The 21,919-nt window shown below is 45.3% G+C and overlaps 1 protein-coding gene across 6 annotated transcripts in view; it reads left to right on the top strand.

The window, feature by feature from the left end:
• Positions 1-21,919, top strand: part of armc3 (armadillo repeat containing 3) — a 350,931-nt gene that overhangs the window by 210,792 nt on the left and 118,220 nt on the right. For all 6 annotated transcript variants that reach the window (XM_070881406.1, XM_070881407.1, XM_070881408.1 and 3 more), the window contains exons 12-13: positions 5,593-5,729; positions 7,878-8,046. In XM_070881406.1, coding sequence (XP_070737507.1) covers positions 5,593-5,729; positions 7,878-8,046 — 306 coding nt within the window. The remainder of the gene's footprint in view (positions 1-5,592; positions 5,730-7,877; positions 8,047-21,919) is intronic.

Below are 21,919 nucleotides of genomic sequence, written 5' to 3' on the forward strand. Positions count from 1 at the left end.
CTTGTACTGCAGCTCCGATTTTTGCAATGATAATTAAAGTTCTCACACACAACTGGCTCTTTAAAAATGGCCGAATGCAGGCTGGGAGCTGTACTGGGCATTCGCGCCCATAGCAATCACGTCAAAAATGTTATTTTTTTTAGCGCAAGGGCAGAAGGGGGGGGGCATCGTTTTTTTGGCGCAGACATTAGGCTCCAATCCCCGAAGCTAAAGGACAGACTGCACGGTACCAATTTCAAATAATAGAACAGGGAAACTTGCTGCTTAATTTTTTGGAGTTGTCGAGGCCAAAAACAACGTGCGAAACTCTAGCAATTCGCCGAAAAACAACATTAGGGAAAATTGAGCCCAATAAGTTTGAAAAATAACCGAACATTAACCTGTGTGCACCATAACCAAAGAATCCAATATATAACATAGCAGACAAAACGCTTCATTTTTTTAACAGCAGACGGCTCTATTTGGGGAATTGTACAAGGCAGCAGGCGTTGCATAATCAAGCATGCAAGCCAACTCTATTCTCAGTGCGCCATTTTTTGCAATGAACAAAATTTGAGAATTTTGGGACCTATGCTGGTGACCAGTACAAATCTCAGTAAATCTACCAAAATTATTTCAGTGATTGCTATGATGGATTTAGTGGTTTTTGCACCTTCTCCTCCATAGCTCAGTTCGTGAAAATTAAATGAATGCAACAATGTACAGATGGCTTTGGTTTGTAAGAGTTGGCTTTTTAAAGATGAGTAACACTTTGCATTATTGTTTGGAAAGTAGTGTTTATATGGCTTGTTACTTTATCTGCATTTTAAGAACATAAGAATTTGGAGCAGGAATAGGCCATTCGGCCCCTCGAGCCTGCTCTGCTTCAGTGAGATCATGGCTGATCTTCTACCTCAACTCCACTTTGCTGCACTATCCCCATATCCCTTGATTCCTTTAATATCCAAAAATCTATCAATCTCTGTCTTGAATACACTCAAAGACAGCCTCCATAGCCCTCTGGAGTAGAGAATTCTAAAGATTCACCACCCTCTCAGTGAAGAAGTTTCAACTCATTTCAGTCCTACATGGCCGACCCCTTATTCTGAGACTGGGCCCCAAATACCACATTGCCGTTTTTTGGCGTTACTTCTGATTAATGGCCGTTTTTTTTGTCTGAAATAATGGCAAAAAAATAAGACCGAAGTTTCGCCAAAATTATTTTTCATTTTGGCGTAGTGCAGAAATAGCTCCATTTTTTTAGGATGGAGCTAATTTTTTCCGCCGTAAAAATTATGCCCGTTCTGCGCATGCCCAAGCATTTAGGTTTCCCGGGTAACACGAGGCACAATGGAAGGGAATGAGCTGTCTCGCTCCGGTTCCCGTGGGAGGAAGGAAATGTGGGCTGAGGGCTGCTTTTATATCATTGTGTAGAGGGAACTTTACTCTGTAGCTTACCCATGCTGCCCTGCCCTGGGAGTGTTTTGATGCTGAAATGTGAACTCCCCCTCCGAGCCGCCAGACTCTGCCGACGGCTCACAAATGGCCCACCGCGGCTGCCTCTATCCCTAGCCAAATGGCCTGCCGCAGCCGCCCCTGTCCCTGGCCAAATGGCCCGCCGCAGCCGCCCCTATCCCTGGCCAAATGGCCGTCCCTCTCCCCGGCCGAGTTGCCCGAAGAATCGGTTGCTTTCAGTCTCTGTTGAGAGGTGAATTGGTATCGGAAGAATTAAATTGTAGCAACACAATTACATAGCACAACTGATGACATCAGCTACATACAGAATGATTTTGAAGTGTCAGTGTTTTATCATAGTGAAAATAAAATAACTTTCTTTCATAATGAAGTAGTTCAAAAATAATATTGCATCACTACATTCAATAGGAACATAATAAATACAGATCAACACAACTAATCAATCCTAAGCCTAGGGGTAATGGCCGAGATCCTCCCGTTAACATCGATTTCGATCGGACTCTGACTTGGTAAGGCAAGGTTTTAAAAAGTGGTCCTTTGGCGAAACGGGCAAAAATGGCGTTATGGGTATTTTTGACCCCGAGTGACGTCAGAAAACGGTACTTAAAAAAAAAACAGCCGTTATCCGTTAAGAATGGCGTTATACCATTGGCGAAACTAGAAAAATTGCCTTAAATTAAGTTAGCCCCAAAAAACACTGTTAGCTCCAAAAAAACGGAGTTAAATGGTGGCTAATTTTGGGCCCTCTCAGAGACCCTTGATTCTGAACTCTAGCCAGAGGAAACATCCTCCCTGCATGTACCCTGTCAAGCCTTTTAAGAATTTTGTATGTTTCAATGAGATCACCACTCATTCTTCTAAACTCTAGAGAATATAGGCCTAGTCTACTCAATCTCTCCTCATGGGACAATCCCCCGATCCCAGGAATCAATCTGGTGAACCTTTGTTACACTCCCACAATGACAAGTATATCCTTCCTTAGGTAAGGAGATCAAAACTGTACACAATACTCCAGGTGCAGTCTCATCAGGGCCCTATATAATTGCAGTAAGATGTCTTTACTCTTATACTCAAAGCCTCTTGTAATAAAGGCCAACATACCATTTGCTTTCTTAATTGCTTGCTGTACCTGCATGTTAATTTTCAGTGATTCGTGTACAAGGACACCCAGGTCCCTCTGAACACCAATATTTCCCAATCTCTCACCATTTAAAAAATACTCTGCTTTTCTATTTTTCTTACCAAAGTAGATAACTTCACATTTCTCCACATCATATTCCATTTGCCATGTTCTTGTCCACTCACTTAGCCTGTCTATATCCACTTGAAGTCTCTATGCATCCTCCTCACAACTTGCATTCCTACCAGCAAACTTGTATATATTACATTTGGTCTTCTCATCTAAATCATTGATATAGATTGTGAATAGCTGGGGCCCCAAGCACCGATCCTTACGGCACCCCACTCATTACAGCCTGCCAACCCGAAAATGATCCGTTTATTCCTACTCTCTTGTTTTCTATCCGTTAACCAATCCTCAATCCATGCTAGTATATTACCCCCAATCCCATGAGCCCTAATTTTGTTCAATAACCTCTTGTGTGGCACCTTACCGAAAGCCTTCTGAAAATCCAAGTACGCCACACCCATTGGTTCCCCCTTATCTATTCCGCTAGTTACAACCTCAAAAAACTCAACACGATTTCCCTTTCATAAGTCTGTGTTAACTCTGCCCAATCCTATTATTATTTTTTCAATGCCCTGTTACAATGTCCTTATTAATAGATTCTAGCATTTTCCCTACTACTAATGTCAGGCTAACTGGTCTGTAGTTCCCCGTTTTCTCACTCCCTCCTTTCTTAAATAGCAGGGTTACATTAGCTACCTTCCGATCTGCAGGAACCGTTCTACAACCTGGAATTTTGGAAAATGGCAACCAATGCATCCACTATCTCTATAGCCACCTCTTTCAAAACTCTAGTATGTAGACCATCAGGTCCAAGGGATTTATCAGCTTTCGGTCTCATTAATTTCTCCAGTACTATTTTTTACTAATATTAATTTATTTCAATTCCTCATTCTCGCTAGACTCTTGGCACGCCACTATTTTTATTGATGCATTATTTTTGTTGCTGTTGAGGCCTGATTTCTTGCATTGCAAAATATTTTACTTCTTTCTCCCAATTGCTATTTGATTTGCAGCAAACAAAGTAGGCAGATTTGGAATTCCTTTGGGAGTTCCAATGACATTCTTAGAGTTGGAGGAGAAATATAAGTTCTTGAGGAAATAAGAAAGGCAGATGCAACTATACATAATGCTTTATGCACATATTCTTACCCCAGTATTCCCATTTATGGTCCAGTATGTCCTTCCTGAATATGTTAGAGAATCCTGCCGTCAAGGAGGCTGCCGCATAGCTATACCATCTCCTAAAGGTCAAAGTGAAGACAGCTTGGGCTGGTTTTAAGGTTCTGGTCATTTCAGGGTGGTAATGGCGGTGGCGCTGTAAAGTTTGCACCTCAGTAAGCAAAATTCATTAGCTGGGCCCTGCATGTGGGGTGGAGCGCGAAGGGAGGCGTTACACACCTCTTTTAGGGCGCAAGGCCGGCTGGGCAACTGAAATTCCATTGCTAAAGAACCGGCCTCGGAGTGCCCTAAGAGAGGTTTCTGTGGAAGAAAAAAAAAAATCGCACCTGAAAATACAACAAACATTCCCAATACCTTAAACACCCCACAATAAGCTACATTGCAAAAATAAAACTAAACAAAACAATCAAACTTACCTCAGTCGCCAATTCCATCACTCACTGCCACCAGGACAGCTCTGATCTGGTTTTCCAGGTGGTCGCATCACGGCGCACTACGGGGCACTATAGGGTGAGCGCACAACAAATGTCACCACGCAGTTGAAACCGGCAACGTTGCATGCTGGCTTGATACTCCCGGGCGGTGCTGCTTTGTGCCCCCACAAAACCGTCAGCAAATATCCCGGCGGGGCACAGGGAGATGGCTGCCCGTGGAAACCATCCCTGCCGCCATTACCTCCCCTCCTGGGCACGAACAGAGGCGCCAACATAGGAAAAACCAGCCCCTTGTATCAAAGAGACAGTTCTTCCCTGTTGGTTTGAAGACCACTACTGCAGTAAGCTTTTATGCCTCTGAATACGCAAAGCCATCACTGGCAACCTAGGTTAAATCAGTTTTTTTGCTGTCCAAAGTGCAACAACAGAGGCTTGGTTTGCAAAGGATGACATGATTGTCACTTTCCTTTCAGAGAGAAGACAGGGTACAGAACTTTTTCTAGGAGTTCCACCAAGAATGCAGAGCATTGCAAATGGCAACCATGTTCTTTATAGACTGTTAAGCCTGGCTGCCATCTCCTTACGTGCATGGTGTCACATTGTCCTCTGGGGAAGGTGGCTTGGAGTGCCAAACAACACAACCCTCCTTGTACCTGCAGCACATCAATTTTGCTAGTCATCAAACAGGGTTAGATTATGCACGGAATCATCACTTGCCTATAGACTCAATTTCTTGCCTCCACGTTGGATGTCCTTTCATTTCATTTACTCCTGCCAGGGATTTGGCAAAGACTGAAATATATGTAAAATCTATTTTGCGCCTTTAGAAAGGCTAAAAGAATATTTGACTAAAATGCAGCCAATTTTCTTTACATTTAGTTGCTACCCAGAGATTCCGCTCGCCACCTCCCTCCACCATTAGGCAGCTGTCAGTGCAAGACCAGAGCTCATGTTAATTATTCAAATGAACTGACCCTGGAAAATTTTAGGCAGTCAGGTCAGTGTGTACTTCAATTTGACAGAATCACAAAATTAGCCCTTATAGCTAAGTCTGTGATTTGTGATAAAAACTAACTTGAAAGCAGCTCTTGGAGCAAAGAGCTTTGGAGATAAACTATTTGTCACAAGAATTAGAAATTTTCTCGGATTTGGAACTGAAAAGAGTAAAAGTCACATTTTTTAAATATCAGATGAATTGAGCCATATATTCGCACTGAAAGTCAACAGATGATAGTTATTTTCTGACTGTGGCATTTTTAATTATTTTTTGTCTGTGTTAAAAACTGGCTATTGGATATAAATAAGACTAATTTCTAACAGAGTCTGTTTTCACAGTTGAGAAATGCTGGTGGACTAGAGCCACTTGTTGAATTGCTGAATTCTGATGATGATGAAGTGAGGCGCAATGCATGCTGGGCTGTACTTGTCTGTGGAAAAGATGAGCTCACAACAACTGAACTTTGTAAACTGGGGTAAGTATGGAGAACAACAAGCAGCTATAATTGGATGCTAAGTTTCAGAAAGCAAAAATTAATACAACATCCTTTCCAATTCTATGAATCTTTGAAGTGATTTGTCATAACAAGTCAATTATAGTGCATAACACTGCATAGTAGATGTTTTAGATTATAAATGCGCTTTAGATAACTTTTATTGCTACGGCTCCTTCATAATCTTGTAGGTATTTATGCAAGCTTTTCTCCTCAGGAAGCAGCATTTAAATTGCCTTTCTTGGCTTCTGCCCAGTGCATTTAGTAATTACATTTTACTGCATCTGTTAGACATTAAAAATAATCACTTTATACAGGTGGATTAAACATTTCTGTGTTTTGTAAAGCTTGTGTTCTGCTATTCTCTGGTAAGTGCTATATAGCAGTTTCAGTTTCATTTATGTTAATGGAACATATACAGGTAGTAAGAATTTGCAATCATGCTCAACAAGGAGCAGTTACCGCTAACACAGTATGGATTATATTGTAATTACCACATTCTCTTTATTGTAGTATTGACTGAGATGTGCTCATATCAGTCTATCACAAATTCAACTTAAATCAATTGTAAATTTATATTACATAAGATAATAAAATGTATATGTGATGATGAAAAACTGATGGCATAATTATTTTAAATTATTTTACCTATTTGTCATTTATTTTCTTTCTCTTTCTTTTGATATCCAAAGGCCATCTCACTAAGAAAAATAGGTGATCTGCTTGCTCTCGGGCCTCTGCCTATGCTGTAATATAGCTTGCTGTTAGGACCACACTGGAATACTCCAGCGTGATTCTCGCTTTGATTTTCCATCCTCCCTAAGTGAAAGGAAACATATGTCCTTACATAGCTGGTTTGCTGTCCAAGTCATGTTTAGTTAAGTCCAATATTAGTTGGTCTCTTAATCATCTGGAAATGCTCAATAAAGGACCAGTGGCATTTCTGATACCACTTAAACTGCATTTAGACAGCTATTTTTTAGTATCTTGGAGTACAACGTTTGGATGTCTGATTGAGCCAATTAGAATAGTTTGGAGCAAGTAAATTTTATTTTGGATTGGCATCCTGGTCGAAAGGTTCATACTTCTTCTGAGTTCATGCCAAGATATTTAGTGGCATATCCTATTTAAGGAGCGAAGCATTGCCATCAGCGTAAGGGAGAATGTACTACACTATTAGTTAAAAAGTGAAAATGCTTTGGTGGATGGGGAAGATTAGTTAATCAGAAGGACAGAAAAACCTATCATTAAACTCAGTTTGAAAATACCCTATAATCAGTTCACTAGAGAAGCAAGTCCAACATCAGCTCCAAATTGTACAACTCTCAGAAAAGCTGTCAGGATGGGTGGAAGATAGTCACATGGCTCACGTATGTTTCTATCAACCAGTGATGTTTCATCCAAATGGAAAGCAGCAAACATCACAATTTTTCATTCACAATGGTTTCCATGAGCTTTCATACAGTTGTCAGTGGGGATACTGGTCTGTAGTTAAGTGGATGTGACTTGGATCCATCTTAATGGGTACAATGTATTCTGCTTTCCACTTGGATGGACAACATTGGCAAGGAGTAGTTGAAATGGATGATTTAGGGAAACAGCCAGTTCTTCAAATAGGCTTTTGAGAACCAGAACATCTGCGTTATCAGGCTTATTAATGGATTAACTTGTCTTAATGTTTGCAATTTACTTTATTAAAAATATATGTTTGTGCTTATTGAGATGAAGGACTCCAATTCTTGGAAATTAAAGCATCCAGTAATCCAATGATCAGATACAATGGCGAACTCTAATTGCCCTCAAAATGTGCCTAAATTCAACTCATAAAAAAGCATTCTTAATGCAATAACATGACTTTCATTTCCAACATTCCTGTTCAGCCATTGAGTGAGTCTCATGAACTGGTATTGACAAACCACTAACTTGGTTTGGACTTCCCAAATTCACTTTACTTGGAACCCTTAACATCCATCCAAGAGACTTCTCAAATTGTTTTCAAGTATTTTTATTTTTGGCTGAAAGTCCAGTGCAATAGGTGAAAGGACAACTTTCATAACCAGTGTGTCATCCAGTCTTCTAGTTTGCTTTCGAAGTAAGTAATCTCTTTTTATATTTCATTTTGCTGTACAGAGTTTTGGAAATCCTGCAAGAAATAAACCAGTCCTCACAAAACCGGAATAGTTTTAGTGATGCAGCTGTGGACAGACTGCTTGACCATAATGCAGCTCTCAAATATATTCTGACTGGCTACTTGTCATCCAGTGATATCATCACAGATGGTTTCTATGATCCTGGTCAGGTAATTTATCTCACTTTGAGCTAATAAACAACTAATTCAATGAAAAATAAGTGACCTAGGGCCCTGTTCTCTGCTATGGCTTGAGGTTAGTTCAGCAGCAGCAACGACAACTGCATGTCAGAATCTGAGTTCTCTGGCATCAAATTGGAGAAAGATCTTTAGCATGACTTTTTGCTGCATAAGAAATAGGAGCAGGAGTAGGCCATTTGGCCCCTCGAGCCTGCTGCGCCATTTAATAAGATCATGGCTGATCTGATCTTGGGCTCGGCTCCACTTCCCTGCCCGCTCCTCATAACCCTTCACTCCCTTATTGTTCATAAATCTATCTATCTCCACCTTAAATATATTCAATGACCTAGCCTCCACAGCTCTCTGGGGCAGAGAATTCCAAAGATTTATGACCCTGTGAGAGAAGAAATTCCTCCTCATCTCAGTTCTAAATGGGCGACCCCTTATTCTTAAACTGTGCCCTCTAGTTCTAGATTCCCTCACAAGTGGAAACATCTTCTCTGCATCTACCTTGTCCAGCCCCTTCAGTATCTTATATGTTACAATAAGATCACCTAAACTCCAATGAGTATAGGCCCAACCTGCTCAACCTTTTTTCATAAGTCAACCCCTTCATCTCAGGAATCAACCGAGTGAACCTTCTCTGAACTACCTCCAATGCAAGTATAACCCTCCTTAAACAAGGGGCCCGAACTTGGTGAAAGCTAAGTTCCACCCAAGTGCCGCCCAAAGGACCGGCGAGATACCGGACGGTACTTTCGCCAGGAGTTTCGTAAAAAAAGTCCTTGAAAGACCAGCGGCGGCAAAAAAGGGACTTACGCCATGAATCTGGGCGACAGCGGGCAGGAGCTCCCAATCTCAGCGGCAAGTGCAATCCTCACCTAAGTGCCATCGAGGATTGAGTCGGGCTCAGGGTGGGGGACACATAAAAATAAAAATTTGCACAAAAAAACCCCCCTGGAAAGCCTTCAGGGGACCCCATCCACATAAATCGCTGAAAAACAAATAAATAAATAAAAGAAGTTTACTAACCTTTTTTTACAGGTCTGGCGGCCTAGTGGAGGCCATCAGAGGCCTTGCGGAGTGCGCATGCCCTCCCCTTTAAGCGAAGGGGATGGGCGTTGAAGTGCATCAGCGCTGCAGTAGCACCTCAGAAACTGCCTGCAAAGTGGAGAGTGCAACAAAGTCCCGGCCCCACATGGTTACCGGCCCCAATTTCGCCCCCCCCTGTATTTTGGTGCAGTCCTTCACATTTTTAGCTGTAGCCCCCAATTTTGTTTCATTTGCAAATTGTGACGCTATACTTCCAATTTCTGAGCCCACATAATTTATGAAAATGCTGAACAGTCTTATGAGAAGAAGAATCAACTGTTGTATCCTGTATGCACTGTAAAGTCCTGTCCCCTCAGTACAGATTCACACGAGGCATGTAGTGAAGTCAAGGTCACTCTGGACCTGCATCTTTATTTCACAGCTCTGGAATGCTGCACTTGCCTGAGACCTGTCCTTATATACCTGTCTCTTGCAAGTGCACCCCTGGTGGTAAGGTATGCTGGTGGTTACAGGTCATATCTTATTACAGTCATGTATAGCATGTTAGGATACAGTTATATATAATAATGTAAGATACATGACATGCACTGTATTGCAAACGAGAGGACAGGGCCTAAGACAGCAGTTTGGCATGTATCAGAAAGGACCTTTGAGGTTGATTGAGTCTTGCATTCCTTCTTTGAAGTTCTTCACTCTTTTCCCTAAAGTGTCGAAAGTTGGCCTTGACAGCTTCCTGCACTCAGACACTCAAAGCACCCAGAGTGGCTGTACGTGCTTACAGACATTGTAGTTATGCCCTTGGAGATTGAGATTGCAATTTGCATTATACAGGCATTCAGCTGTGAGAGCCCTTACTCCATGCTTCTAGTCAGTTGAACTACAGTAAGTCATGCATTCCATATCATCTAGGTACCATTTAAAATGCACCATGGAATTGAATGAGCTTTTTTAATACCAATAGCATATTTCAGTATCCTCTGTTCAATGGATCTGAACAGAGATTTGCATCCCTTTGTTACATAGAAACATAGAAAATAGGTGCAGGAGTAGGCCATTCGGCCCTTCTAGCCTGCACTGCCATTCAATGAGTTCATGGCTGAACATGCAACTTCAGTACCCTATTCCTGCTTTCTCACCATACCCTTTGATCCCCCTAGTAGTAAGGACTACATCTAACTCTTTTTTGAATATATTTAGTGAATTGGCCTCAACAACTTTCTGTGGTAGAGAATTCCACAAGTTCTCTGGGTGAAGAAGTTCCTCCTCATCTCGGTCCTAAATGGCTTACCCCTTATCCTTAGACTGTGACCCCTGGTTCTGGACTTCCCCAACATTGGGAACATTCTTCCTGCATCTAACCTGTCAAAACCCATCAGAATTTTAAACGTTTCTATGAGGTCCCCTCTCATTCTTCTGAACTCCAGTGAATACAAGCCCAGTTGATCCAGTCTTTCTTGATAGGTCAGTCCCGCCATCCCGGGAATCAGTCTGGTGAACCTTCGCTGCACTCCCTCAATAGCAAGAATGTCCTTCCTCAGGTTAGGAGACCAAAACTGTACACAATACTCCAGGTGTGGCCTCACCAATTCCCTGTACAACTGTAGCAACACCTCCCTGCCCCTGTACTCAAATCCCCTAGCTATGAAGGCCAACATGCCATTTGCTTTCTTAACCGCCTGCTGTACCTGCATGCCAACCTTCAATGACTGATGTACCATGACACCCAGGTCTCGTTGCACCTCCCCTTTTCCTAATCTGTCACCATTCAGATAATAGTCTGTCTCTCTGTTTTTACCACCAAAGTGGATAACCTCACATTTATCCACATTATACTTCATCTGCCATGCATTTGCCCACTCACCTAACCTATCCAAGTCACTCTGCAGCCTCATAGCATCCTCCTCGCAGCTCACAGTGCCACCTAACTTAGTGTCATCCGCAAATTTGGAGATACTACATTTAATCTCCTCGTCTAAATCATTAATGTACAGTGTAAACAGCTGGGGCCCCAGCACAGAACCTTGCGGTACCCCACTAGTCACCATTCTGAAAAGTACCCATTTACTCCTACTCTTTGCTTCCTGTCTGACAACCAGTTCTAATCCATGTCAGCACACTACCCCCAATCCCATGTGCTTTAACTTTGCACATTAATCTTTTGTGTGGGACCTTGTCGAAAGCCTTCTGAAAGTCCAACTATACCACATCAACTGGTTCTCCCCTGTCCACTCTACTGGAAACATCCTCAAAAAATTCTAGAAGATTTGTCAAGCATGATTTCCCTTTCACAAATCCATGTTGACTTGGACCTATCATGTCACCTCTTTCCAAATGCGCTGCTATGACATCCTTAATAATTGATTCCATCATCTTACCCACTACTGATGTCAGGCTTACCGGTCTATAATTCCGTTTTCTCTCTCCCTCCTTTTTTAAAAAGTGGGGTTACATTGGCTACCCTCCACTCGATAGGAACTGATCCAGAGTCAATGGAATGTTGGAAAATGACTGTCAATGCATCCACTATTTCCAAGGCCACCTCCTTAAGTACTCTGGGATGCAGTCCATCAGGCCCTGGGGATTTATCGGCCTTCAATCCCATTAATTTCCCCAACACAATTTCCCGACTAATAAGGATTTCCCTCAGTTCCTCCTCCTTACTAGACCCTCTGACCCCTCTTATATCCGGAAGGTTATTAGTGCCCTCCTTAGTGAATACCGAACCAAAGTACTTGTTCAATTGGTCCGCCATTTCTTTGTTCCCCGTTATGACTTCCCCTGATTCTGACTGCAGGGGACCTACGTTTGTCTTTACTAACCTTTTTCTCTTTACATATCTATAGAAACTTTTACAATCCGTCTTAATGTTCCCTGCAAGCTTCTTCTCGTACTCCATTTTCCCTGCCCTAATCAAACCCTTTGTCCTCCTCTGCTGAGTTCTAAATTTCTCCCAGTCTCCGGGTTCACTGCTATTTCTGGCCAATTTGTATGCCACTTCCTTGGCTTTAATACTATCCCTGATTTCCCTTGATAGCCACGGTTGATCCACCTTTTTTTTTAATTTTTACGACAGACAGGAATGTACAATTGTTGTAGTTCATCCATGCGGTCTCTAAATGTCTGCCATTGCCCATCCACAGTCAACCCCTTAAGTATCATTCGCCAATCAATCCTAGCTAATTCACGCCTCATACCTTCAAAGTTACCCTTCTTTAAGTTCTGGACCATGGTCTCTGAATTAACTGTTTCATTCTCCATCCTAATGCAGAATTCCACTATATATGGTCACTCTTCCCCAAGGGGCCTCGCACAATGAGATTGCTAATTAATCCTCTCTCATTAGACAACACCCAGTCTAAGATGGCCTGGCCCTCCTCGTTGGTTCCTCGACATATTGGTCTAGAAAACCATCCCTTATGCACTCCAGGAAATCCTCCTCCCCAATCTATGTGCATATTAAAGTCACCCATTATAACTGCTGCACCCTTATTGCATGCACCCCTAATTTCCTGTTTGATGCCTTCCCCAACATTACTACTACTGTTTGGAGGTCTGTACACAACTCCCACTAACGTTTTTTGCCCTTTGGTGTTCTGCAGTTCTACCCATATAGATTCCACATCATCCAAGCTAATGTCCATTCTAACTATTGCATTAATCTCTTCTTTAACCAGCAATGCTACCCCACCTCCTTTTCCTTTTATTCTATCCTTCCTGAATGTTGAATACCCCTGGATGTTGAGTTCCCAGCCCTGATCATCCTGGAGCCACGTCTCCGTAATCCCAATCACAGCATATTTGTTAACATCTATTTGCACAGTTAATTCATCCACCTTATTACGGATACTCCTTGCATTAAGACACAAAGCCTTCAGGCTTGTTTTTTTAACACCCTTTTTCCTTTTAGAATTTTGCTGTACAATGGCCCTTTTTGTTTTTTGTCTTGGGTTTCTCTGCCCTCCACTTTTCCTCATCTCCTTTCTGTCTTTTGCTTTTGTCTCCCTTTTGTTTCCCTCTGTCTCCCTGCATTGATTCCCATCCCCCTGCCATATTAGTTTAACTCCTCCCCAACAGCACTAGCAAACACTCCCCCTAGGACATTGGTTCTGGTCCTGCCCAGGTGCAGACCGTCCGCTTTGTACTGGTCCCACCTCCCCCAGAACCGGTTCCAATGCCCCAGGAATTTGAATCCCTCCCTGCTGCACCACTGCTCAAGCCACGTATTCATCTGCGCTATCCTGCGATTCCTACTCTGACTAGCACGTGGCACTGGTAGCAATCCCGAGATTACTACTTTTGAGGTCCTACTTTTTAATTTAGCTCCTAGCTCCTTAAATTCATTTTGTAGGATCTCATCCCTTTTTTTACCTATGTCGTTGGTACCAATGTGCACCACGACAACTGGCTGTTCTCCCTCCTTTTTTAGAATGTCCTGCACCCGCTCAGAGACATCCTTGACCCTTGCACCAGGGAGGCAACATACCATCCTGGAGTCTCGGTTGCGGCCGCAGAAACGCCTATCTATTCCCCTTATAATTGAATCCCCTATCACTATCGCTCTCCCACTCTTTTTCCTCCCCTCCTGTTCAACAGAGCCAGCCACGGTGCCATGAACTTGGCTGCTGCTGCCCTCCCCTGATGAGTCATCCCCCTCAACAGTACTCAAAGCAGTGTATCTGTTTTGCAGGGGGATGACCACAGGGGACCCCTGCACTACCTTCCTTGCACTTTTCTTCCTGCTGGTCTTCCATTCCCTATCTGACTGTGGACCCTTCACCTGCGGTAAGACCAACTCGCTACACGTGCTACTCACGTCATTCTCAGCATCGTGGATGCTCCAGAGTGAATCCACCCTCAGCTCCAACTCCGCAACGCGGTCCGTCAGGAGCTGGAGACGGATACACTTCCCGCACACGTAGTCGTCAGGAACACTGGAGTCGTCCCTGAGTTCCCACATGGTACAGGAGGAGCATAACACGCGACCGAGCTGTCCTGTCATGACTTAACCCTTAGATAGGCAACAACAATGCTAAAGTTTACTCACTGTTATAGAAGAGAAGAAAGAAAAACTACTCACCAATCACCAGCCAATCACTTACCCCCTTGGCTGTGATGTCACCTTTCTGTTTCTTTCTACTTCTTTTTTGCCTTCTCAGGAGTGGCAGCAGGTGACATGGACCTCTGAAAACTGCCCTTTCTTAAGGTTGTCTGGATGCATCCCCTGACCTTAAGCATTGCTACTGTGAGTGCTTAACTGTGCTCTTCTGATGAACGTGAGGTGCTTATGCTACGAGGACTAAGGATGTGCTCAATGGAAGGAACAGTGAAGGTGGCTGTGATGTTCAGAGAGTTGTCACTCAGATTTCCTGTGCTCACTTGGAATGCCTTCATCTGTTGAGCAAGCACCAAGAAATGTTTTTAATTAACAAGGTCATTTGGTCATTAATACGACATAACTGGCTGCAATATACTTGCAGGCATTGCACTACAATTGATACATCGGAGCTGATGTGTATTTGAAGATTGAGTTGAACTACTGTCCTCTTTTCCGGCTCCATTGCAACATATGTACATATCTGTTTGTGGCTGACAGCTCCCCAACTTGGGTGGATTCAACTGGAGTCAGGGTGTCCTGTCCAACATATTTCAGCATCTGCTATTTTTAATGGTTTGAATTCCATTTGCCATTTTTCTGCACAGGGGTGGTGGGAGAACAGGACATGGTACGAGTTAGGATATGGGCAGCAATGTTTTGGATGAGCTGGAATTTGTGGAAGGTGAATGGTCAGCCAAACGAGCATCGGAATAGTTGCGTCTGGAGGTAACAAAGGCATCTCAGCAGCAGATAGGCTGAGGAAATCAGAAATACTACAAGTTGTCTACCATATATTCCTGACCTCACAAAAGGTGTGAAAAACCATGCTTCTCGACCATATATTTCAGGCCAAGCTACAAATTCTTAAATGGACTCTACACTCCTTTTCCCCTACAGAGTTCTGGGGAAACATTACAAGGACATCCTCAAAGCCTCCCTGAATAAAGTGCAACATCCCCACTGACACTGGGAGTCCTTGGCCAAAGACTGCTCTAAGTGGAGGAAGTGCATCCGGGAGGGCGCTAAGCATCTTGAATCTCGTCGCCGAGAGCATGCAGAAATCAAGCGCAGGCAGCAGAAAGAGCATGCGGCAAACCAGTCCCACCCACCCATTTCCCTCAACGACTATCCCATCTGTGACAGGGACTGTGGTACTGTGGTTCTCGTATTGGACTGTTCAGCCACCTAAGGACTCATTTTTAGAGTGGAAGCAAGTCTCCTTGATTCCGAGGGACTGCCTATGATGACACAGAGCTCTAACTCACCATTGTGAAAATATGATTGGATGGCATGAACTACAACGAAGTGCTATAGTAGATATACCTTGCCCAAACAGTGCCTGACACCTAAAATCTGGGAGGGCATTGAGCTCCTCGAATCTCAACGCTGCGAGCGTGAAGAGGTCAGGCGCAGGCAGCGGAAGGAGTGTGTGGTAAATCAGTGCCACCCACCCCTTCCCCCGACGAATACCTGTCCCACCTCTGACAGGGTCTGTGGCTTTCATGTTGGACTGTTCAGCCACCAAAGAACTCACTTTAGGAGTGGAAGCAAGTCTTCCTCAATTTCGAGGGATTGCCTATGATGATTCACTCTATCCGCAGGCTCTCATGACAAAGGAAAATCTTGACAAACAGTAGATATGGCTCTATTTCAACAGCAACAGCTGGATGTCATCACTGGTTACCCTGCTCCATATAAAACTGTGTCCGCCCGGGCAGTGTGCACATCCACTGTTCTGCGATTGCCAGCCAGCGCTTTTCAGTCAGTCTTCCAGAAGTACCCAGAGACCCTGGTTAGAGTGGTTCAGATAATCATGGTGCGCTTTCAGAGAGTGACTTTCCTGGCTTTACACAACTATCTGGGCCTGACCAAGTAGCTGTTCAATTTGGAGAACCAGGCCAATCCCTTAGTGTCCCTGTCCAGCATCTCTGTGTCCAGTCCCAGCAAAGTGGTCAAGCGGCAGCACACCATCCCAGGGGTGGAGGAAGATCATTTTGAGAAAGCGAGTAGAGGTGCTGATGTTCTAGCGCACAGTTTGGAAATAGCAGCTGTTGTGATCCCACAGCTGATCTTGTTCAGATTAGCAATCATCATGCCTGAGCTCGACGGTGAATGTTGTTGGGCTATTTATCCACAGAGGTCATCACACCTGCTCCTGTCTTCCCCGGATGTTCACATGTGCCCACTATACTGCAGGAGTCAGTGGGGCAGCAGCCTAGAACATCGTGGGTGAAGGTGCAGCGAATGAGGGTACGGGGCCCAAAAGAGCCGAGGGCCCAGGGGCAGCACGGGCCAGCCCACAATGCGATATGTGTGCACACTAGGTCCGTGCAGCAGAGCAGGTCTCCAGTCGTCCTGGTTCAACCCTTGCCACTGGATAAAGGCCCAGCACTGTCGAGCCCATGTGGTGGCTGATGTGCAACGGTCACCACACGTTAAAAAAATCCACACACAGGCATCTTCCACCCCCTCAATTGGAGTTCAGGACTGGAATATCGGGTCCTTCATTGAAACATGTGAACTCTTGTGGAAGCAAGTCATCCTCGATCGAGGGACCGTCTATGATATGATGATGATGATGGCTCTATTTTAGAAAAATCCAAGTATATTAATCTAGCTAAAGTTCCACATGAACAAATATATCACAGAAATAGTTTATAACATGATAAAGTATAGAGGCAGCATTCACCATAGACAGATCCTCAATACAGCTTTCTCTGGGGTACATTGTGCAAGCCAAAGGGTTTGCAACAGCACACAATATAGCAGTGTCAAAGGCCTTTGTAAGGTCAAAGAAGGCCATGTACAAGGGTTGGCGCTGTTCCCTGCATTTCTCTTGCAGTTGTCGCGCCATAAAGATCATATGATCAAAGATCCACTGATAAGGCACACTGGAACAAGGGGGCATAATCTTAGAACAAGGGGCCGCCCATTTAAAACTGAGATGAGGAGGAATTTCTTCTCTCCGAGGATTATAAATCTGTGGAATTCGCTGCCTCAGAGAGCTGTGGAAGCTGGGTCATTGAATAAATTTAAGACAGAGATAGACAGTTTCTTAACCGGTAAGGGAATAAGGGATTATGGGGAGCGGGCAGAGAAACGGACCTGAGTTCATGATCAGATCAGCCATCATCATATTGAATGGCAGAGCAGGCTCGAGGGGCTGTATGGCCTACACCTGCTCCTATTTCTTATGTTCTTATGTTCATTATACCCCGTAGTGGACGGAATCCGCACTGTGACTCCGGGAGCCGCTCCTCAGCCACAGGGAGAAGACGGTTGAGGAGGATTCTAGCGATGACTTTTGCAGTGGCCGACAACAGGGAGATTCCTCTGTAGTTGCCGCAGTCGGACATGGCCCCTTTTTGAAAGATGGTCACGATTACTGCATCTCTGAGATCTCCCAGACTGCTCTCCTCCTTCCAGATGAGAGTCATGCATTCGTGCCAATAGTGCCTCTCCGCCATACTTTAGTGCCTCAGCGGGGATTCCATCTGCTCCCGATGCCTTGTTGTTCATGAGCTGATGGATGGCCTTTTCTACCTCGTGCAGAGCTGGGGTTTTGCTGAGATGGTGCCCGGTAGCATGCTGCGGGATGGAGTCGAGGACACTCGTGTCAAAGGCAGAGTCTCAATTAAGGAAATCATCAAAGTGCTCCTTCCAGCGGGTCCTGACTGCCTCGGTGTCCTTGTTGAGTACCTCCCCGGTCTTGGCTAGTGTATCCTTGACGCTTGGGCCGTAGGTGGACTTGACTGCGGTGAAGAATGCTCGCACATCATGGACCACTTTCCATACCTTGGGAGCCTATTATCAGCAAGGGCAGACATCGACGATGAGGTTTAACACCGCTTCCAGTACGCCAGCGCAGGTTTTGGTCGCCTGAGGAAATAAGTGTTCGAAGATCAGGCCCTCAATCTGGTACCAAGCTTATGGTCTACAGGGCTGTAGTGATATCCCCCCTCCTATATGGCTCAGAGACATGGACCATATACAGTAGACACCTCAAATCGCTGGAGAAATACCACCAATGATGTCTCCGCAAGATCCTGCAAATCCCCTGGGAGAACAGACGCACTAACGTTAGTGTCCTCGTTCAGGCCAACATCCCCAACATCGAAGCACTGACTACACTTGACCAGCTCCTTTGGGCAGGCCAACATCCCCAGCATCGAAGCACCGACCACACTCGACCAGCTCCGTTGGGCGGGCCACGTTGTCCGCATGCCTGACACAAGACTCCCAAAGCAAGCGCTCTACTCGGAACTCCTACACGGCAAGCGAGCCCCAGATGGGCAGAGGAAACATTTCAAGGACACCCTCAAAGCCTCCTTGATAAAGTGCAACATCCCCACCGACACCTGGGAGTCCCTGGCCAAATACTGCCTTAAGTGGAGGAAGAACATCCGGGAGGGCGCTGAGCACCTCGACTCTCGTCGCCAAGAGCATGCAGTAAACAAACGCAGGCAACGGAAGGAGCGTGCGGCAAACCAGACTCCCCAGCCACGCTTTCCTTCAACAACTGTCTGTCCCACCTGTGACAGAGACTGTAATTCCCGTATTGGACTGTACAGTCAACTAAGAACTCACTTTTAGAGTGGAATCAAGTCTTCCTCGATTTCGAGGAACTGCCTATGATGATTGTTATATATGTGGACTTGTAATTACTCTGTATAGCCACCAGAGGGCTCATTCCCCAGAGTCCTAAGGGATCCCATAATCCCTTGGGAGCACAGGTATTTAAGAAGGCTTCACAGGTTGGAGAGGCACTCTGGAGACCTGCAATAAAAGACTACAGTCACACTTTACTTTGTGTTCAGTCTGACTCTTTCTCTACACACTACAACTGGCGACGAGATACAGATAGCGAATCCAAAGATGCAGAGAACAGTGGGCATCGTGGAGAAATTATCGGCGGGAGATGATTGGGAAACTTTTGTGGAGTGACTCGACCAATACTTCGTGGCCAACGAGCTAGATGGGGAAGAGAGCGCTGCCAAACGTAGAGCGATCCTCTTCACCATCTGTGGGGCACCAACTTATGGCCTCATGAAGAATCTATTCACTCCAGTGAAACCCACGGAGAAATCGTACGACGATTTGTGCACACTGGTTCGAGAGCATTTGAACCCGAAGGAAAGCGTTCTGATGGCGAGGTCTCAAGGCCAGGAAGTGGCAAGTTATGTCGCCGAGCTGAGACGCCTTGCAGGACATTGCGAATTTGAAGGACATTTGGAGCACATGCTCAGAGACTTTTTCGTACTTGGCATTGGCCACGAAACCATACTTCGCAAACTTTTGACTGTAGAGACCCCAACCTTGAGTAAGGCCATAGGGATAGCCCAGGCGCTCATTGCCACCAGTGACAATACTAAGCAAATCTCTCAGCACAACACAAGTGCTGCTACAAGTACTGTGAACAAAGTGATGTTGTTTTCGAATCGTAATGTACAGGGCAGGTGACACATACCTGCAGCTACATGTCCGCAGATGTCTCAGAGTCCACCATCAAGGGTGATGAATGCAAGGCCATTTACACCTTGTTGGCGCTGCGGGGGTGATCATCGTTTCCATTCATGCCGATTCAAAGAATACGTTTTCAAGGGCTGTGGAACAATGGGACATCTCCAACGAGTGTGCAGATGAGCTGCTAAGCCTGTTAAACCTGCAAACCACCACGTTGCAGAGGAGGACAGATCCACAGAGGATCACTACGAACCAAAACCTCAGATAGAGGAGGTAGAGGTACATGGGGTGCACACATTCACAAGGAATTATCCCCCGATATTGCTGAATGTTGAACTAAATGTACTCCCGGTGTCAGTGGAGCTGGACACGGGCGCGAGCCAGTCCAACATGGGAAAAAAGACTTTCGAAAGGTTGTGGTGCGACAAGGCCTCAAGGCCAGTCTTAACTCCAATTCGCACGAGACTAAGAAATTACACAAAAAAACTGATTCCTATAATTGGCAGTGCTATCGTAAAGGTCTTCTATGATGGAGCGGTGCACATGCTACCACTCTGGATGGTACCGGGTGATGGTCCCACGCTGCTCGGCAGAAGCTGGCTGGGAAAGATACGCTGGAACTGGAACGACGTCCAAGCGCTATCGCCTGCTGACGACACTTCGTGTGCCCAGATCTGAAACAAATTTCCTTCGCTGTTCGAACCAGGCATCGGGAAATTCCAAGGAGCAAAAGTGCAGATCCACCTAATTCCGGGGGCGTGACCCATCCATCACAAGGCGAGAGCAGTACCGTACATGATGAAAGGGTAGAGATCGAGCAAGACCGGCTGCAACGAGAGGGCATCATTTCACCGATCGAGTTCAGCGAGTGGGCCAGTCCTATTGTCCCAGTCCTCAAGGGAGACGGCACCGTCAGAATCTGTGGCGATTACAAAGTAACTATCAATCGTTTCTCCCTGCAGGACCAATACCCACTACCAAAATCCGACGACCTCTTTGCAATGCTGACGGGAGGAAGGACGTTCACGAAGCTGGATCTGACTTCAGCCTACATAATGCAGGAACTGGAGGAATCATCGAAGGCCCTCACCTGCATCAATACGCACAAAGGTCTTTTTGTTTATAACAGATGCCCATTTGGAACCCGATCAGTGGCGGCGATATTCCAGAGAAACATGGAAAGTTTACTGAAGTTGGTCCCGCACACCGTGGTCTTCCAGGACGACATCTTGGTTACAGGTCGGAACACATTCGAGCACCTGCAGAACCTGTAGGAGATTCTTAGTCGATTCAACCATGTGGGGCGCAGGTTAAAATGCTCGAAGTGCGTTTTCCTGGTGCCTGAAGTGGAGTTTGTCATGTATTTCACCATCTTGCAATGACAATAGTTATGTAACTGTAACTCATGCACACTTACCTGTACCCTTGAAATGCACACCCTGACCACAGGGGGTGAGCTTGCGGGAGACACTCCTCACCTGGGTTTCCAAGTATAAAAGGGGAGATCCCACCCAGGGTCAGCACGCCTTGGTCCTGGGAATAAAGTGAAGGTCACAGAGTGACCGTGTCTGATATATCCATGCCTCGTGTGAGTTTGTAACAAGGTGCAGAGACACTACATTTGACGATGAGAAACGGGAATCACCGAACCACGAGGATGGCCACCGGTGGCACAGAGGAACGCTACTGTGTGGGTGAGGACTGGGACGACTTTGTGGAAAGCCTCCAGCAGAGCTTTGTCACAAAGGACTGGCTGGAAGAGACAGCGGCTGACAAGCGGAGGGCGCATCTACTGACCAGCTGTGGTCCACAGACGTATGAGCTGATGAAAGACCTGCTCGCACCCCAAAAGCCAGCGGACAAGTCCTTCGAAGAGCTCAGCCAGCTGATCAGTGAGCATCTCACGCCGGCAAGTAGCGTACACATGGCCCGGCACCGGTTCTACTCTCACCGGCGTCGGGAGGGTCAAAACGTCTCGGACTTCGTGGCGGAACTGCGGCGTTTAGCCAGTCTCTGTAAGTTCTCCGATGCCTGCAGGGGGGAGATGTTAAGGGACTTTTTCATCGAGGGCATTAATCATGCTGGCATTTTCAGGAAGCTCGTAAAGACCAAGGACCTGACTTTAGAAGGGGCGGCGTTGATAGCTCAGACCTTTATGGCAGAGGAAGAGGAGACCAAGCTAATTTACGCACGCAGGCCTGGTTTTAATGTTGCGATGAACCAGGGAGTTAATGTTGTAAAAGTGATACAGAA

Source organism: Pristiophorus japonicus, chromosome 5 (assembly GCF_044704955.1).
Source record: "Pristiophorus japonicus isolate sPriJap1 chromosome 5, sPriJap1.hap1, whole genome shotgun sequence".
Taxonomy (NCBI): domain Eukaryota; kingdom Metazoa; phylum Chordata; class Chondrichthyes; family Pristiophoridae; genus Pristiophorus; species Pristiophorus japonicus.